Raw genomic sequence first — 15,418 nt, forward strand, 5'->3', positions numbered from 1 at the left:
CCCCAGAGTCGTCCGCGATTGGACCTAATGGTCAGGGGTCCCTTTACCTTTTCCATACCAATATCAGAAGACCCTTTTAAACTCTCCCTCCCTCTCTCTCTCTGTGCAATACAGCATTACCCAGCACCCTACCGTTGCCTGAATGGCCCGTCCTGCAGGTGCCTCCACCATGCCAACAACCCGGAAATTGAAGGGGCGGGAGGGGCAGCCTTCCTACCTCGTACTGCGGGTGACCCGCACATATCAAAAGCAGTTCTATTGTCCGGAGGTCCCCCAGGCCTTGGCCTGGGGTGCAGACAATCTTATCCAGAAAGGTCTCGCAGAGTTCCGTGAAGATCCGGCAGTAATTGAGAACTCTGAAGGGGGGAAAACGAGGGGTAAGCAGTGCTCCAAGTCAGCAAGTCACAGCCTTTGCCATGGAAATGCCCATCTCAGGCAGGAAGGGCAACAGGGCAACGTCATTCATTGCCCCCCTCCCCATATTTACCACTGTCTCCTGCTCCCACATCTGCGCTGGCTGCCACAGCCCCCCACCCGCCCAATGGGAAGAGGAACAAGCTCTGAAGGAGAGCCCCTGGTCTGCATGCAAGCCTTTGGCAACTCCAATTTAGAGGAAAGGCGGGTAAGAGGTGCCACGTTAGAAGTTTATAAACTTAAGCATGGCACAGAGGAAGCGGATAGAGAAAAGGTTTTGTCCCTCTCTCCGAATTCAGGACAGATAAAAAGAAGTAGTTCTTCACATAGCACATAGTTACAGCTTGAGAGTGTTAAATATCTAGACAGACACTAGAATGATGTAGTTTTTAAAAAGCCAGAGTTAGAGATGGGAAGGCCGGGGTGGGGGGGAATTGGGGGGGAATGGAAACCAAGTTTTTTTCTGTTTTTTTCTAAATGACCTTGGGGGAAAAACCTGTTTTCCCCCCCAATTTTTCTGGTTTTTCCCATCTCTAGCCAGAGCGTGCATTTCTTAACAGGAATAATAATAATTTATTATAATAATTTATTATTTATACTCCACCCATCCGGCTGGGTTTCCCCAGCCACTCTCGGTGGCTCCCAGAAGAATATTAAAATATTATTCCTCCAGTATTAAAAGCTTCCCCTAAACAGGGCTGCCTTCAGATATCCTCTAAAAGTCCGATAGTTGTTTATTTCTTTGACATCTGGTGGAAGGGCGTTCCACAGGGCGGGCGCTGCCACCGAGAAGGCCTTCTGCCTGGTTCCCTGTAACTTCGCAGACAGTGCAGAGGCAGAGTGCCCTTTCCAGGGTGGGAATTGTTGCTTGAAACTTTACTCAGGATCCTAGGACACATACAACTAGTTCTATATGCCCAGGGGGGATTTGGGCTTGTGTTAATAAATAAGGATGATTGAAAGCTTTAAAAAAAACAACACCCCTCATGAATTAGCTAAGGGTAGTGTATAAATTAAAACCGCAGCCCACTTTTGAAAGAGAACTTTCAGAAGCAGGCAGTGGAGAGCAGGAGAGGACAGAGCAGGTGTTCTGTTCAAAGTCCCAAATCCAAATGAGAACACTTCTTTGGGTTGCTAAAAACCATATTGTGTGTGCTTAAAACACAATACAACTCGAAAACTGGAAGCAGAAATCCAGCACAGATGTGCCTTCGATCTTTCCTCTCCTGAACCTGCCATGCACAGACCACGCTCCCCGTAAACGGTTACTCTGGCAACTCACTTGTCCAAATCCTCTCGAGCCACAGCCATGTGGTAGGCTGCCTCAAGCGTCAGCACCCCCTGGAAGAGCTGCAGGGCCAGGGGCAGGTTGGTCTCCACGTTCTCAATGGCGTAGAGTGCCGAGCAGACGCAGTCGGAGGCAGCTTCGTGCAGGTTCGTCGATGTCTTGTCCTGTTGCTGAAAGGCACCGGGGAGGGGGAACTGGGCTTAATCCTCTGCTGCAGAGATCTCATCCAGACCGTGCCCACCACCCCACCCCAGCACAAATACAGAGAGAGACGGGTTTAGGTTATGCACACTTTCCTTCCACGAGGACTCCTGTGTAACATCTGCGTAGCCAACGAACAGATATACGGAACGCAGAAATGACCCAAGACCGCCTGCTCAAACAGGGGTCCAAAAAGCAAGAATGCAAAAAAGGGTAGAGGGCAGCATCAGACGACAACCAAGGAACAAGTAAAGAGAGGCAAATGTGGTCCAGGATCCAGAGGGTGGAAGACGCAAGTCTTGGGCGGAAAGGAAAAGGACTGATAGATCAAAGAAAAGTGGTGGAACTCTTTCAAAAACAGCCTTCGGCCAACCCAGGGCCTGTTTGGGACTGCAAAGTCGATCAGCCCCAGCAAGCACGGTTCTTTATTATAAAAGCACCCCCACCCCTTAAAGAAGATTCCCCCCGACCCCCACTTCTGCATCAAACGGGCAGAGACCGTGGGTTGGAGGAGGAGGGGGAGGAGAACGCTGCTTTTTCCAGCAGACGTGGTTTGACTGCGGGAGACACTGCAAGCTCTTTTCTGCAGCGCAAATGCTCGGGTGGGCAGGCAGCCCCCACCTCCCAGTAGAGGGTGGGACTAGACAGCCTTTGGGTTCTTTCCAGCTTTTTGATTCCACTGCAGAGGGCGCCCCCTCCTGTTCTGTGAACACGCAGTAAGCTGCAGGCAGGCACAGAGACAGAGAAAGAGAGCACTATGCACACACATCAGGACATTTCAGTGGCTGACTATATCCTAGCGTAAGACTGGGCTGCTCTCCCTTCAAGAGCTGCCCAGTTGAGGCCTTTGCAGCAACCAAGGCTGCACTTAAGACCTCCCCGGTGCCACTGTTCCCTGACATGGTGCCCGGCCCCTGAGCCAGGCTGCCCTCTGCGAGAGACGAGGGACCCCGGAAAACTCACCAGAACCTCAAAGAGCAGCGACAGCAGCTTGCTGTTGGCCATGAAGGTGCTGTCGAGGACGCCCAGGTTGAACCAGCTGCCCAGGCAGCGGAAGATCTTAATGAGCATCTTCTCGTCGTTGCCAGCCTTCTCGACGCAGGTCATCTGCAGGGAAGAAAGGGAAATTGGGAGAGGGGGCTAGGGAGACCTCGCAGCGGTACTGATGGAGGAGCTCAGCACATCCCCAACGATGCAATCTGCACATGTGTGTGTGCCTGCAATCTGCAGCTCACATGCAGGTGCCCTCCAGCTGTTTTGCAGTAGGGCAAGCTGTGCTGGCTGATGGCAGCTGCATGCCAAAAGGGGCCTTACGGTCTGTGTGTGTGGTTTGGGAGCTGCACGGTCAGGGGGGAAACAACGCTGTCCAGGGTTGTAAAGACTGCAGAGAGAATAACTGGGTGCACTCTTCCCACCTTGGATCACATCTACGCTTCCAGGTGCCATAAGAAAGCTGCAGAGATAGCGCAGGATAGTGCGCACCCTGGAAATGATCTCTTTCAGCTTCTGCCCTCTGGAAGAAGGTATAGGGTTATAAAGGCCAGGACTAGCCGCCTGAGAAACAGTTTCTACGCAAATGCAATTCTGGTTCTAAACGCAGCGTAAGGGGTCTCTATAGTATAGTGTATTTTAAAATGGGGTTTCAGAGTTTTTTTGGGGGGGGGTTGAATGTTTTATGTACTTTTTCAATTTCATTGTTCTGCATGGGACAATGACAATAAAGATATCATATATCATGCATCGTAGAAGGCTGCTCTTTGCCAGCGCTTGGCCCTCCCTGGGCAGCCTTCCGAGAAGGGGGTGGGTGGGTCTGAATTCTGTCTAACGTAACATCTCTCAAGGTTGCCAGCCCCTATTTCAGTGACGGCAGAGACAGAAAAGCAGCCAAGGTCTGAAGTGGGATTCACAGAGGGAACCAGGGAATGCAGGAAGGACCCAAACAGGAAGTAGATTGTGCCAGGAGACAGTCGGTCAGTGGGCAAGTTATTCCAGCTCACCCCGAGTGACTCAAAAGTGGAGCCTCAGCAAAATGAGGCAGAGAGGCTGAGAGAGACCATGCTGGCCTCAGCAGCTTTGCTGTCTTAGTCAAACACTGAGCCTGGATCACGGCAGGGCGCCAAGGGAAGGGGGGGGGAATCCCCTCCATTTTAAACTGGGGGAGGGCTGCCCAGCAAAGTCCTGCCACATCCTGCCCTCATCCCGTTTGTCCTCAAAGCTCATCCTCTTTTTTGAAAAAAGCTGCTACTATTTCAATGCGGGCTGAAAGCCGTCACCCGCTTAATCGACGAGCGGAATCAACCAAAACTTTAGATGAAGAAATAAGACAAAAGAGAAAAGCTGCAATGCCCCGGTTAATTGACTGAGTAATGTTTAGTTAATTGACCTGGAGAGTAGCATCCAGGCTGCGATTCTCCAGGATATTCTAGCACCAAAATAAATAAATAAGGGGTGGGTTAAACTTGGCCAACGTGCTGGTTCTGGCTGGGAGATCGAAAAGCAATGGTCATGGCAGTTACGGGTTGTAGAAAAAGTTACAGAGCGTGACAAACAACTTAAGAGGGGTTAAATCTAAAACGTGACTTTAAGTCACTGGGTCTCCGCTTCTTGAGAAGACAGGGGGCAATCCTCCCCCCCCAGATCTCCCCACTGTGGACAGACATCACAACCTGAACGGTTTTGGTTCTTATTTTAAAACCTATAAATTATCTTCATATTGCTGCCTGTGTATTTTCTTCACGACTGTTTGGATTTTGTCCTTTTTCTGTGCATCCACTAGCACCACTGGAGCTAGGTTCGTAGCTAAGTTATGTCTTACGTGCCTGGACGACAAGAAGTTCAGAAGTTTTTATGCACAGATTGGATATGGCCTAAGACCCTCGTACCTACAAGACTGCCTCTCCCGGTATGCCCCAGGGAGGACCTTAAGGTCCATAAATAGCAACACCCTAGAGGTCCTGAACCTCTAAGGAAGTTAGATTAGCCTCAACCAGAGCCAGGGCCCTTTCAGCACTGGCCCCGGCTTGGTGGAACGCTCTGCCTCATGAGACCAGGGCCCTGCAGGATCTGATTTCTTTCCGCAGGGCCTGTAAGACAGAGTTGTTCCGCCTGGCCTTTGGCTTGGAATCAACTTGATCCCCTCCCCCTCTTTCCTTTTTCCTTTCTCCTTCTGTGATGGAACTCCTATTTGGGGACTTCCCTGGCTTTTTTCTGGCCCACGTAGGACCAGTCTGGATAGTTAGCCTTGGTGAAGACTTGACGTTTTCATCCCCAAAAAGCTTTCGATTTGAGTTTCTACTGAAATGAGGCTGCATTTTAATGTTGTACTTAATCTTGTTTTTCAGTTGTATTTTAATCAATTGTTTTTATACCTGGTGTTAGCCGCCCTGAGCCCGGTCTTGGCTGGGGAGGGTGGGGTATAAATAAATTATTATTATTATTATTATTATTATTATTATTATTATTATTATTATTATTATTCCGTCATGAATGCTTTAGTTGAGATTCCTGCATTGCAGGGGGCTAGACTAGATGATCCTTGGGGTTCCTTCCAACTTTACAATTCTATGTAATTTTTGCTAAGCTGAAAAAGGAAAGCAATAGGTTCCCCACCCATTCCTTTGCAGGCAGCCTATGAGATATCAGGCCTCAGACACACACCCTAGGAGCATGCAACTTTAAGTTCAGTCGTCCAGGGAGGTAGACTAGGCTGAGATAGACTGGGAGGCTCCAAGTCGCCCACTGAACCCCAGGGCTAAGTGGGGATCTGAACCCAGACCTTCCCATCTCCATGTCGAGTTCCCCAGCCACTCCACCCAATCGGCTCCCAGGCTCTCCCTCTTCCCTGGCTGCTTACCAGCAGAGAGACCACCGTGCTGGAGTAGTAAGCCAAGTCTTCGATGATCTCAGTGCGGCGGTTGGCTCCGATACGCAGGGACCGGCTGTGGACCTCCTCCGGCAGCACGGTCAGGATCTCCAGTAGGAAGGGCAGCGAGGTCACGTCATTGTTGTACCTGGGGTTCCAGGGTGAGGGAGGGGGGCGTTGGGGGAAAGGAAGGAAGGGAGGGGAAACGTGAGACAGCAATGAAAGGGGACTGCTAGGGGCACCCCCCCCCAGCAATAGGGGCTCCCAAGTTCTTGACCCCGATTCCAGAGGGTGGCTGTCCTAGCTGGGCAAAAGAGCCTGGGCGATTGCCTAAGAACTACTAATGCTATGCAGGTTTGGACTTGACCAGTCGCAATCCTGGAAGTCCCATGCAAGAGCAGGGTGAAGTATGATAAACATGTTTTCGTGCTTTAAAACACACACACACACACACACACACACACACACACACACTTGCACCCTTACCTCCGTGGCAAGTAACCTAGCTGCAATTGTCCAGGTTACTCCCCCCCCCCACACACACACACTCTTAATCTATCTGGCGTTATGGTTTTGTCTTCCAAGGAAACTGAGAATACTGCTTCTCAGCTCTGAAAGAATTTGGACTGTTTATCGCAGCTGTAAAGGGACACAGGTGGCGCTGTGGGTTAAACCACAGAGCCTAGGGCTTGCCGATCAGAAGGTCGGCGGTTCGAATCTCCGTGACGGAGTGAGCTCCCGTTGCTCAGTCCCTGCTCCTGCCAACCTAGCAGTTCGAAAGCACATCAAAGTGCAAGCAGATAAATAGGTACTGCTCCGGCGGGAGGATATACGGCGTTTCCGTGCACTGCTCTGGTTCGCCAGAAGCAGCTTAGTCCTGCTGGCCACATGACCCGGAAGCTATACGCCGGCTCCCTCAACCAATAAAGCGAGATGAGCGCCGCAACCCCAGAGTCGGCCACAACTGGACCTAATGGTCAGGGGTCCCTTTACCTATCGCAGCTGTAACCTATATTCCCATTCGGTCAAGCCAGTTTCTGCATAGACAACAGGCTGGCTTAAGAATATGGTTTAAGAGTAAGTGAAGATGTTGAAAAGGAAGTCAGAAATACTGCTGCATCTACAATGCTATATTTAGAGCCGGATTCAAAGGGCTGGTTGAGGCCTTTAAAGCCCTACACAGTTTGGGTCCAGTCTGCCTACTAGTTGCCCTTGGTCCATCTAGTTCAGTGCTGTCTACACCGACAGGATTCCAGGGACGGTTCTCTCCCAGCCCTACCCAGAGATGCCATTGGGGAACTGAAGCTGGGACTTTCAGCATGCAAGGCATATGCTCTGCCACTGAGCTATGGTCCTTCCTTCCCAAAATTAAGATTACGATCTTCCAGGTGGCCTGTGACTGGTGTCCCATCTTTATCACCATCACTGGTACCCAGGGTGCCAGCTTGAATAAAATACTGGGGGGCAGGAAAGCCCTGCCCCCCAAAAACGATCACATGGCACAGCACACACACACCATTTGAATGGCAATCCCCATCACCATGGGAGAGGGCCCTCAAAAAAATTATTGGGGACCAAAGGTGTTAGATTTCTGTTATCCACTGTGCAGTTCTTGGAGTCACAAGACTCTGTTGACATTCCAGACTGTTTGAAGTCTCACGGGAGATGGATGTTGATGTTACTGGTTCCCTGTTTCTTTGTCCTGTTGTTCTCTGTCTCTCACAGAGAGCAGACGCATATTCTTTTCTGTCTTGAGTAGTTAGAAATAAAGTAGCAATGTGGCACATATTTCTGGCTCCTTCTGCTACTGTGCAGAGTACCCAGAGTACCTTCTGGGTACACTGCGCAATAGGGAGCGTGCCTGAAGTCTCATTCAAAGGCTTAGGTTGTTAATCACAGTCAGAGGAGATTCTGAAGATACAGCCAGAGGAATAGCCATTTCAGCTCGGTCGTACAGACAAAAGGGACCTTAGCCCCTAGGAGTTGGCTCCTATACTGGTACCCTTAGCGAGTATGTGGGGCAGGACCTTGTCACTGGTGGTCCCTAGCCCCCACCTTTCAGATCATCATTTAGCCTCCGCCCTTCCCCACTTTGACAAAGATCACAAACACTGTTTTGTTTGAATACACCTTTGATGGCTGCCTATTTGTGAGCAAACGCTGGAGGTGCGGCTGTTCTTACTAAGCAAGCTGTCCCTAAATCGATTTTACTCGTCACCATTTTCTGTTAATTTTCAGGTTGGCAGTCGGAACACAACCATGTGCATGAAAAAGCAAAGCACAAACCAACCAACAGGCAATCCCCAGACCCACTAAACCTCTCCCACCTGTGACACGCAGCTCCCCACGTGGTTGGAAGCCATTTCCAAAGGCCCAGAAGAGCAGCCCACGACCATGAGAATCTGCATTTACACAGAAGCACCTCATTTGGGTTTCCAACTTCACACCCGGGGCCATCTCATGTCATCAGCACTTTACAAAACCATTACAAGGTATAGAAGGTTCAACTGGAGGTGGGGAGAAGAGGGAGATTTGAAAAGGGAGCCACTTACTTTTCAACCAGTGTGTGCACACAGCCCTTCCAGGAGGCCATCTGTAGGGCGAGGTCTGCTATGGCTAACGCAAGCTGCAAGGGGAGAGAGGCGGTGGGAGAGAACAAGTCAAAGGTGGGTGCTTCCAGCTAAAAGATGTAGCTCCCCCACCGCAAAGGAACGGTCCGCTGCAATTGCGCCTGGCTTTCAGTTAATGTAAGAGCTGCCTGCTGGATGAGTTCAGACCAAGGGGTCAATCAAGTCCAAGAACGCTGCTTGACACTAAACAGCCAGGAAGCCCCCAACACAGACAAGAAGGCTAAAAGCAGGTGCCTGCTGTTGTTCCCCAGTGACTGGAATTCACAGGGAGACTGAGGAAAAGGCAGGGTACCTTTTGAAAGTCCATTGAGCTGCCAGGGGCAATAGGTAATAATATTAATATTAATACTAATACTAATACTGATACTGATACTGATACTAACATTAACATTAACATTAACATTAACATTAACATTAACATTAACATTAACATTAACATTAACATTAACATTAACAATAATAATACAGTGGTGCCCCGCAAGACGAATGCCTCGCAAGACGGAAAACCCGCTAGACGAAAGGGTTTTCCGTTTTGGAGGCGCTTCGCAAGACGAATTTCCTATGGGCTTGCTTCGCAAGACGAAAATGTCTTGCGAGTTCCTGCGGGTTTTTTTCCTTTTCCCCCCCTTTTTCTAAACCGCTAAGCCGCTTTCTGCTTATCCGCTAAGCCGATAAGCCGCTAAAAGCCGCTAAAAGCGCTAATATCGCTAATCCGATAAGCTGTCAATGGGCTTGCTTCGCAAGACGAAAAAACCGCTAGACAAAGAGACTCACGGAACGGATTCTTTTCGTCTTGCGAGACACCACTGTATTTTTATTTATACCCCGCCCTCCCCAGCCGAAGCTGGGCTCAGAGCAGCTAACAACAGTAAAAGTAACAGAGCTTACATAAAATCACAATCTATTAATTGAAATACATTCTAAAATCAATTCATTTTAGAATCAATTCAGAATCAAATTAACGGTAACCACTGGGCTAGAGTTCTATGAGGGTTACAAAAGGAGGGGGTCAGGCTGTGCCGTGGCCAAAGGTCTGGTGGAACAGCTCTGTCTTGCAGGCCCTGCGGAAAGATGTCAAGTCCCGCATGGCCCTGGTCTCTTTGTGACAGAGCATTCCACCAGATCGGGGCTACGGCCGAAAAGGCCCTGGCTGTGGTTGAGGCCAGCCTAACCTTCCTGTGGCCCGGGACCTCCAAGATGTTTTTGTTTGAAGACCGTAAGGTCCTCCGTGGGACATACCAGGAGAGGCGGTCCCGTAGGAACGAGGCTCCTAGGCCGGATAGGGATTTAAAGGTTAAAAGAACATGAGCTGGGTCTGCAGGTTCAGGCCAGCGTCCCATCTAGCCTAGAATACTGTTCTCACAGTAGCTAACTAGATGCAAGCAGGACCTGTGCACAAGAGCCCTCGCCCCTTCTGTGGTTTCCAGCAACTGGTATTGTTCAACTGGTTTCAATGGGAGGCATGCTACCTGACAGTGGAGGCAGCACACGAACCAACCCCGCCAGTAAACAACGATAAAAGATACCCCTCCATGAAGCCCCCTTTAAAAGCCATGCAAGCTGGTGGCTGCCTTCTGAAATGGCCACTCGCTCCCCACAAACGTGGGGTTCACTGCTCACCTGAGTGACGATGACAGGGGACATGTCTTTCAAGTTCTGGATGTGGGTGAGCAGTGAGTCCCGCAACGAGACGTGGGAGTCCGTCGGGAGCTCGTAGAACGAGGTCTGGATCTTCATCTTCATGGTTTGAGCGGCAAAGTAGCACGATTCCACATCCTGCCGGATCTGCAGCAACTGATCCGATATCTCCCAGGCGTGGACCTTGGGGCGAGACAAAGGGGGAATAGATGCCATCAGGACAGAAAAGGCAGGTGGTGTGTGCTTATCAGCAGCTTCAAGCTCTAAAGAACCGGCAGCTTTCTTATGACACCTGGAAGCGTAGATTTGATCCAAGGTGGGAAGAGGGCACCCAGTTATTCTCTCCGCAGTCTTTACAACCCTAGACCTTGATCTCTCTTACTCACCCTGGACAGCAGGGCTCTGGGGTTCCAGATCTTAGTGTGCAAGCAACTCTGACCACCATAACCATCCAGCTCTGGCCCCTATTCTGCCAGGGACCTGTGCAACTCTCATACACCGTTCTGCATGGACACAAACCTCGACAAAGCTCTGCTTTCCTTCTCCTCCTAGGAAGGCCCCACAACTCTTGTAAGACTATTGGTCATTGGTGGCGCTGTGGGGTCGGCTCTCTCCTCACTCACTGGGATGGAGCGCAGAATGAGAATGAGTTGCGTTTCTCCCTTTATTTTTATTTTATTGGAATTTTATTTACAACAGAACACAACCCCCCCCCCAGCCGCCCAATACACAAATCCACCCTCATTAAACGTGAACATAACATACAGTGTGCATAACATGCAACAATACAAACAACCAAATAAAAGACTTCCTTTCTTCTTTAAAGCAAAGAGGAAACACCCGCGACACAGCCTTCACACCCACTCTCTTTTCCGGGGCAAGGCTATTGCACCCAACTCGCTAGCCTCCCAGTCCCAGGCAGGATGTTACACCACCGTCCTCAAGAAAAAGGGGAAGGAGTAGATGTAGAAAAAGGAATAGATCCAAGGGGCTGGCACGCATGCGCGCGCGCACACACACACACACCGTGGCTGTACAACATATAAAACTGTAATTGACAGATCTGTTCCCTTTTAATGGTGCCGTATAGTTCAAGCTATGGTTTTCCCAGTAGTGATGTATGGAAGTGAGAGCTGGACCATAAAGAAGGCTGATCGCTGAAGAATTGATGCTTTTGAATTCTGGTGCTGGAGGAGACTCTTGAGAGTCCCGTGGACTGCAAGAAGATCAAACCTCTCCATTCTGAAGGAAATCAGCCCTGAGTGCTCACTGGAAGGACAGATCCTGAAGCTGAGGCTCCAAGACTTTGGCCACCTCCTGAGAAGAGAAGACTCCCTGGAAAAGACCCTGATGTTGGGAAAGATGGAGGGCACAAGGAGAAGGGGACGACAGAGGATGGGATGGTGGGACAGTGTTCTTGAAGCTACCAGCATGAGTTTGACCAAACTGCGGGAGGCAGTGGAGGACAGGAGGACCTGGCATGTTCTGGTCCAGAGGGTCACGAAGAGTCGGGCACAACTAAACAACAACTGCAAAAAAGGGTGAGGGAATGAAAGCTGTCACTTCAGCCTGCAGCAGGAATCGTATAAAGTTGCAAGCATCATTGAGGGGCACAGGAACTCAGGGGAAGCCAATAGGTACTCCAGTTCCCATCAGCCCCAGCCAGCAAGGCAAATGGTCACAGAATCACAGCGTCTAAAGCAGGGTGGATTTGATTCAGTCTAAATCACGATTTAAATCACCAGTCAGTAAGACTTGATTTAAATTTTTTTTTACAGAAAGACTCATTCTTGCTGGTATAATCTTAATATTTGCAACCAGATGAAGGTTTCGTTTTTGGAATAAATCTTCAGTGCAGTTTTTACAATTAGATCAAAAATTGCTGATTTGGTTATACTGCTAGAAATACACAGACCGATAATTATGAAATTATTGTGAGGTTTAATAAGTTAACTGTTTTTATTTGGACAACTTTTCTGCTGTAGCTTATTAGAAGGAGAAAAACAAACATTTCCTCAATAACTATTTATTTAACTAAAACAATAACATTATAGCATATGTATCCAGGTTTGTTAACTGATGTGGTTAAACAATTTTTTGGGGGGAAATCTCAGACTGAGTTTTAGCACACATGAAAAACTTAAAGCAAATCCTTATTTCCTGATGAATAGCCTTTGGACTATAATGTAACTTAAATAGAAAACTACCTTTAGAAATATTTTTTCTCCAAAAGCATATTATTTTAAAAATCCAATTTAAATTTTAAAAAAATCTGAATTAAATTTTAAAAATTTGATTAATATTTTTTTAAAATCATTGATTTTTATCCACCCTGGTTGAAAGGGACCCGAGGGTCATCTAGTCAAACCCCTGCAATGCAGGATTGAACCTGCAACCTCTGCATTATCAGCACCACGCTCTAAGCAACTGATGCGCTTTGCAGTCCAGCAGCGTCCAGAGGGCACCACGTTGGTTACCCACCAAGGGTCTTTTGAAAACGGGCTGCAAAAACGGCTCTCAGGAGGATCTGAAATGCCCAAACAGACAAAGAAAGGCAGCAGGAGAGAAATAACCGGGCTTTTTAAAAAAAAATGTATTGCTGCTACCTTGGGAAAGTTTGTAGGAATCACCACGAGAAGCTTATTTGCGGCAAACAAGCTATTTGGAAGATGGAGCTGAAATATTCATGAGTTTTCAGACAAGGAGACCTTGCACTAGAAACCCAATTCCCAAAGCGATTGTTAACTGTTTTAGGGGGGTAGATTGCATGTTATGTACCACAATTCTATTTAGATTCCAGAAAGCAACCTGCCGCACTCTTCTGTGTTTGGCTGAAAGACTGAGATTTGGGGTATCCCCATCAGTTGTGGCGATTGCTGCCCACCTGCTTCCTGGGGGGGGCCACAAGACCGCTCAAAGCTGCCCCCGGTCACAGTCTGGGTTGGGGCAGAGAACATAACTAATAATAATAATAATAATAATAATAATAATAATAATAATAATTTATTTATACCCCGCCCATCTGGCTGGGCCTCCCCAACCACTCTGGGCGGCTTCCAAAAGAATATTAAAATACTATGATACATCAAACATTAAAAGCATCCCTAAACAGGGCTGCCTTCAGATGTCTTCTAAAAGTCTGGTAGTTGTTGTTCTCTTTGACATCTGGTGGGAGGGCGTTCCACAAGGAGGGTGCCACTACCGAGAAGGCCCTCTGCCTGGTTCCCTGTAACTTGGCTTCTCGCAGTGAGGGAACCGCCAGAACTTGCTTCTCTTTTATGGGTTTGGAGTTTTATAAACCGCCTTTCAGCGCACACCGCCATGTTCCCAAAGCAGTTGACACCCAGTGTCAAGCACACCCGAGGCGATTTCGATTTGAACGTTTCGAAACAGTAACGTGAACTGAAATGAATTAATCAAGGGCAAACCTGATTCGGACTACAACCAAACTTCAGAAAGACTATCAGTGTTAATGCTGTCATGTCCTAAGGCAAGGAAAGCGTTCCAAGAGGAGAAACTGGACTTAAGGAAAGTTCGCTGCCTCCCAACTTTTGGGCCAAACAGGCAGTCGAGGAGAGGAAGTAAGAGAGGGGCCATTATGAAAGCCCCAAATCACCAGCTACAGGAAAGATTTTTCAAAAAGTTTCATAAAAATGCCAGCAGATGCATCAACAAAGGTCACAGCTTGCAAGATCCTGAGTATGTGAGAAATTAGCCAGGCACATTTGGTGCAGATCCAATTGCGACTATGTGGAGATCTGTGGGTGCCACGTTGACACTGACCTCTCCATCTGGCTGACCTCTCCGGCTTTCTTACGCAGGTAAGAAGAGCTTATTCCTCTCCTGTCTTTTTCTCCGTGGCGTACATGGGTCATCCCCCAACTCCTCAGTCAATCACAACAACAACATTGCAAGGTAGGTTCGGCGGCTGTGTCTGGTCCGAGGCCACCCACTGAGCTTCATGACCGAGCGGGGATTTGAACCCTGCTTTCCCAGGTCCTAGTCCAAAACTCTAGCCACTACACCACACTGGCTTCCTGGAGTACTTCTGCTACAGTAAAGGGACCCCTGACCATTAGGTCCAGTCGTGGCCGACTCTGGGGTTATGGCACTCAACTTGCTTTATTGGCCGAGGGAGCCGGCGTACAGCTTCTGGGTCATGTGGCCAGCATGACTAAGCCGTTTCTGGTGAACCAGAGCAGCGCACCGAAACACTGTTTACCTTCCCGCCAGAGTGGTACCTATTTATCTACTTGCACTTTGAGGTGCTTTCAAACTGCTAGGTTGGCAGGAGCAGGGACCGAGCAATGGGAGCTCACCCCGTTGCGGGGATTCGAACCGCCAACCTTCTGATCAGCAAGCCCTAGGCTCTGTGGTTTAACCCACAGCGCCACCCGCATCCACTTCTGCTAGGGGCAGCTATATAAATTAGGAGGTGAATAAACAGGGGGAAAGCAAAATGTCCTTTAGGGAAAGATCTAAAATATTTTCCCTGAAGCTTGAATTTGTTTTATTCTGGATTGTTTTATTTGAAGTTATAATTGTAAATTGCTTTGAGATTTTTTCCTTTAAAATATAAAGAGATATAGAAATGAAATAATAATAATACCGTATTTTTCGCCCTATAGGACGCACTTTTTCCCCTCCAAAAATGAAGGGGAAATGTGTGTGCATCCTATGGGGTGAATGCAGGCTTTCGCTGAAGCCTGCAGAGCGAGAGGGGTCGATGCGCACCGACCCGTCTTGCTCTCCAGGCTTCACAGACCTCTCCGCAAGCAGCAGGAGCGCTCCCGCTGCTTGCGGAGAGTTGCCTGCATGCAGAAGCCTGCGCGCACTGAGCTCAGCGCATCCAGGCTTCGCGGACCTCTCCACAAGCAGCGGGAGCCAGCGCTGGGCTCCCACGGCTTGCAGAGAGCTGCCTGTTTGGGGGCTGGGGCGGGGGAAGCTCGGGCCTCCCCCGCCCCAGCCCCGCACCTGGGGAGGGAAAATAATTTTTTCCCCTTTATTTCCCCCCCAAAAAACTAGGTGCGCCTTATGGGACGGTGCGTCCTATAGGGCGAAAAATACGGTAATAATTTCATTGCAAAAGAAAATGGCACCTAGGAATCCCGTGGTGGCAACTGCAACCTAGATGCAAGGTGCTATTTGTTCAGCCGCCAGATGCTGTCTCGTTGCAGGAGGAGAAGAGAAGCATTGACTCAAGTGCATTTGAAGAGGCCCTTGGCGGGGAATGTGCCACAGCAGCTAGCAAAGAGCCACTTTTGTCTAGTTGCCCTGGGCAAGTAACCATGGAGGCTACAAGCATAGAAAGTGGCCTCTGGCCCACTGAGCTAACCCCTGGCCTATGCCAACTTGGAGTGAGTCTCCAAAAAGGGAGGCGAAATG

General features: G+C 49.0%; 1 protein-coding gene across 2 annotated transcripts in view; it reads right to left on the bottom strand.

Annotated features, from left to right (window-relative positions):
* The window catches only part of TNPO3 (transportin 3), a 47,535-nt gene that overhangs the window by 21,018 nt on the left and 11,099 nt on the right, over positions 1 to 15,418 (bottom strand). For both annotated transcript variants that reach the window (XM_081879711.1, XM_081879710.1), the window contains exons 2-7: positions 10,016 to 10,216; positions 8,318 to 8,391; positions 5,757 to 5,913; positions 2,867 to 3,010; positions 1,697 to 1,872; positions 218 to 356 (exon numbers count right to left, since the gene is read on the bottom strand). In XM_081879711.1, coding sequence (XP_081735837.1) covers positions 218 to 356; positions 1,697 to 1,872; positions 2,867 to 3,010; positions 5,757 to 5,913; positions 8,318 to 8,391; positions 10,016 to 10,216 — 891 coding nt within the window. The remainder of the gene's footprint in view (positions 1 to 217; positions 357 to 1,696; positions 1,873 to 2,866; positions 3,011 to 5,756; positions 5,914 to 8,317; positions 8,392 to 10,015; positions 10,217 to 15,418) is intronic.

Source organism: Podarcis erhardii (genome assembly GCF_964252035.2).
Source record: "Podarcis erhardii genome assembly, chromosome: 10".
Classification (NCBI taxonomy): Eukaryota; Metazoa; Chordata; class Lepidosauria; order Squamata; family Lacertidae; genus Podarcis; species Podarcis erhardii.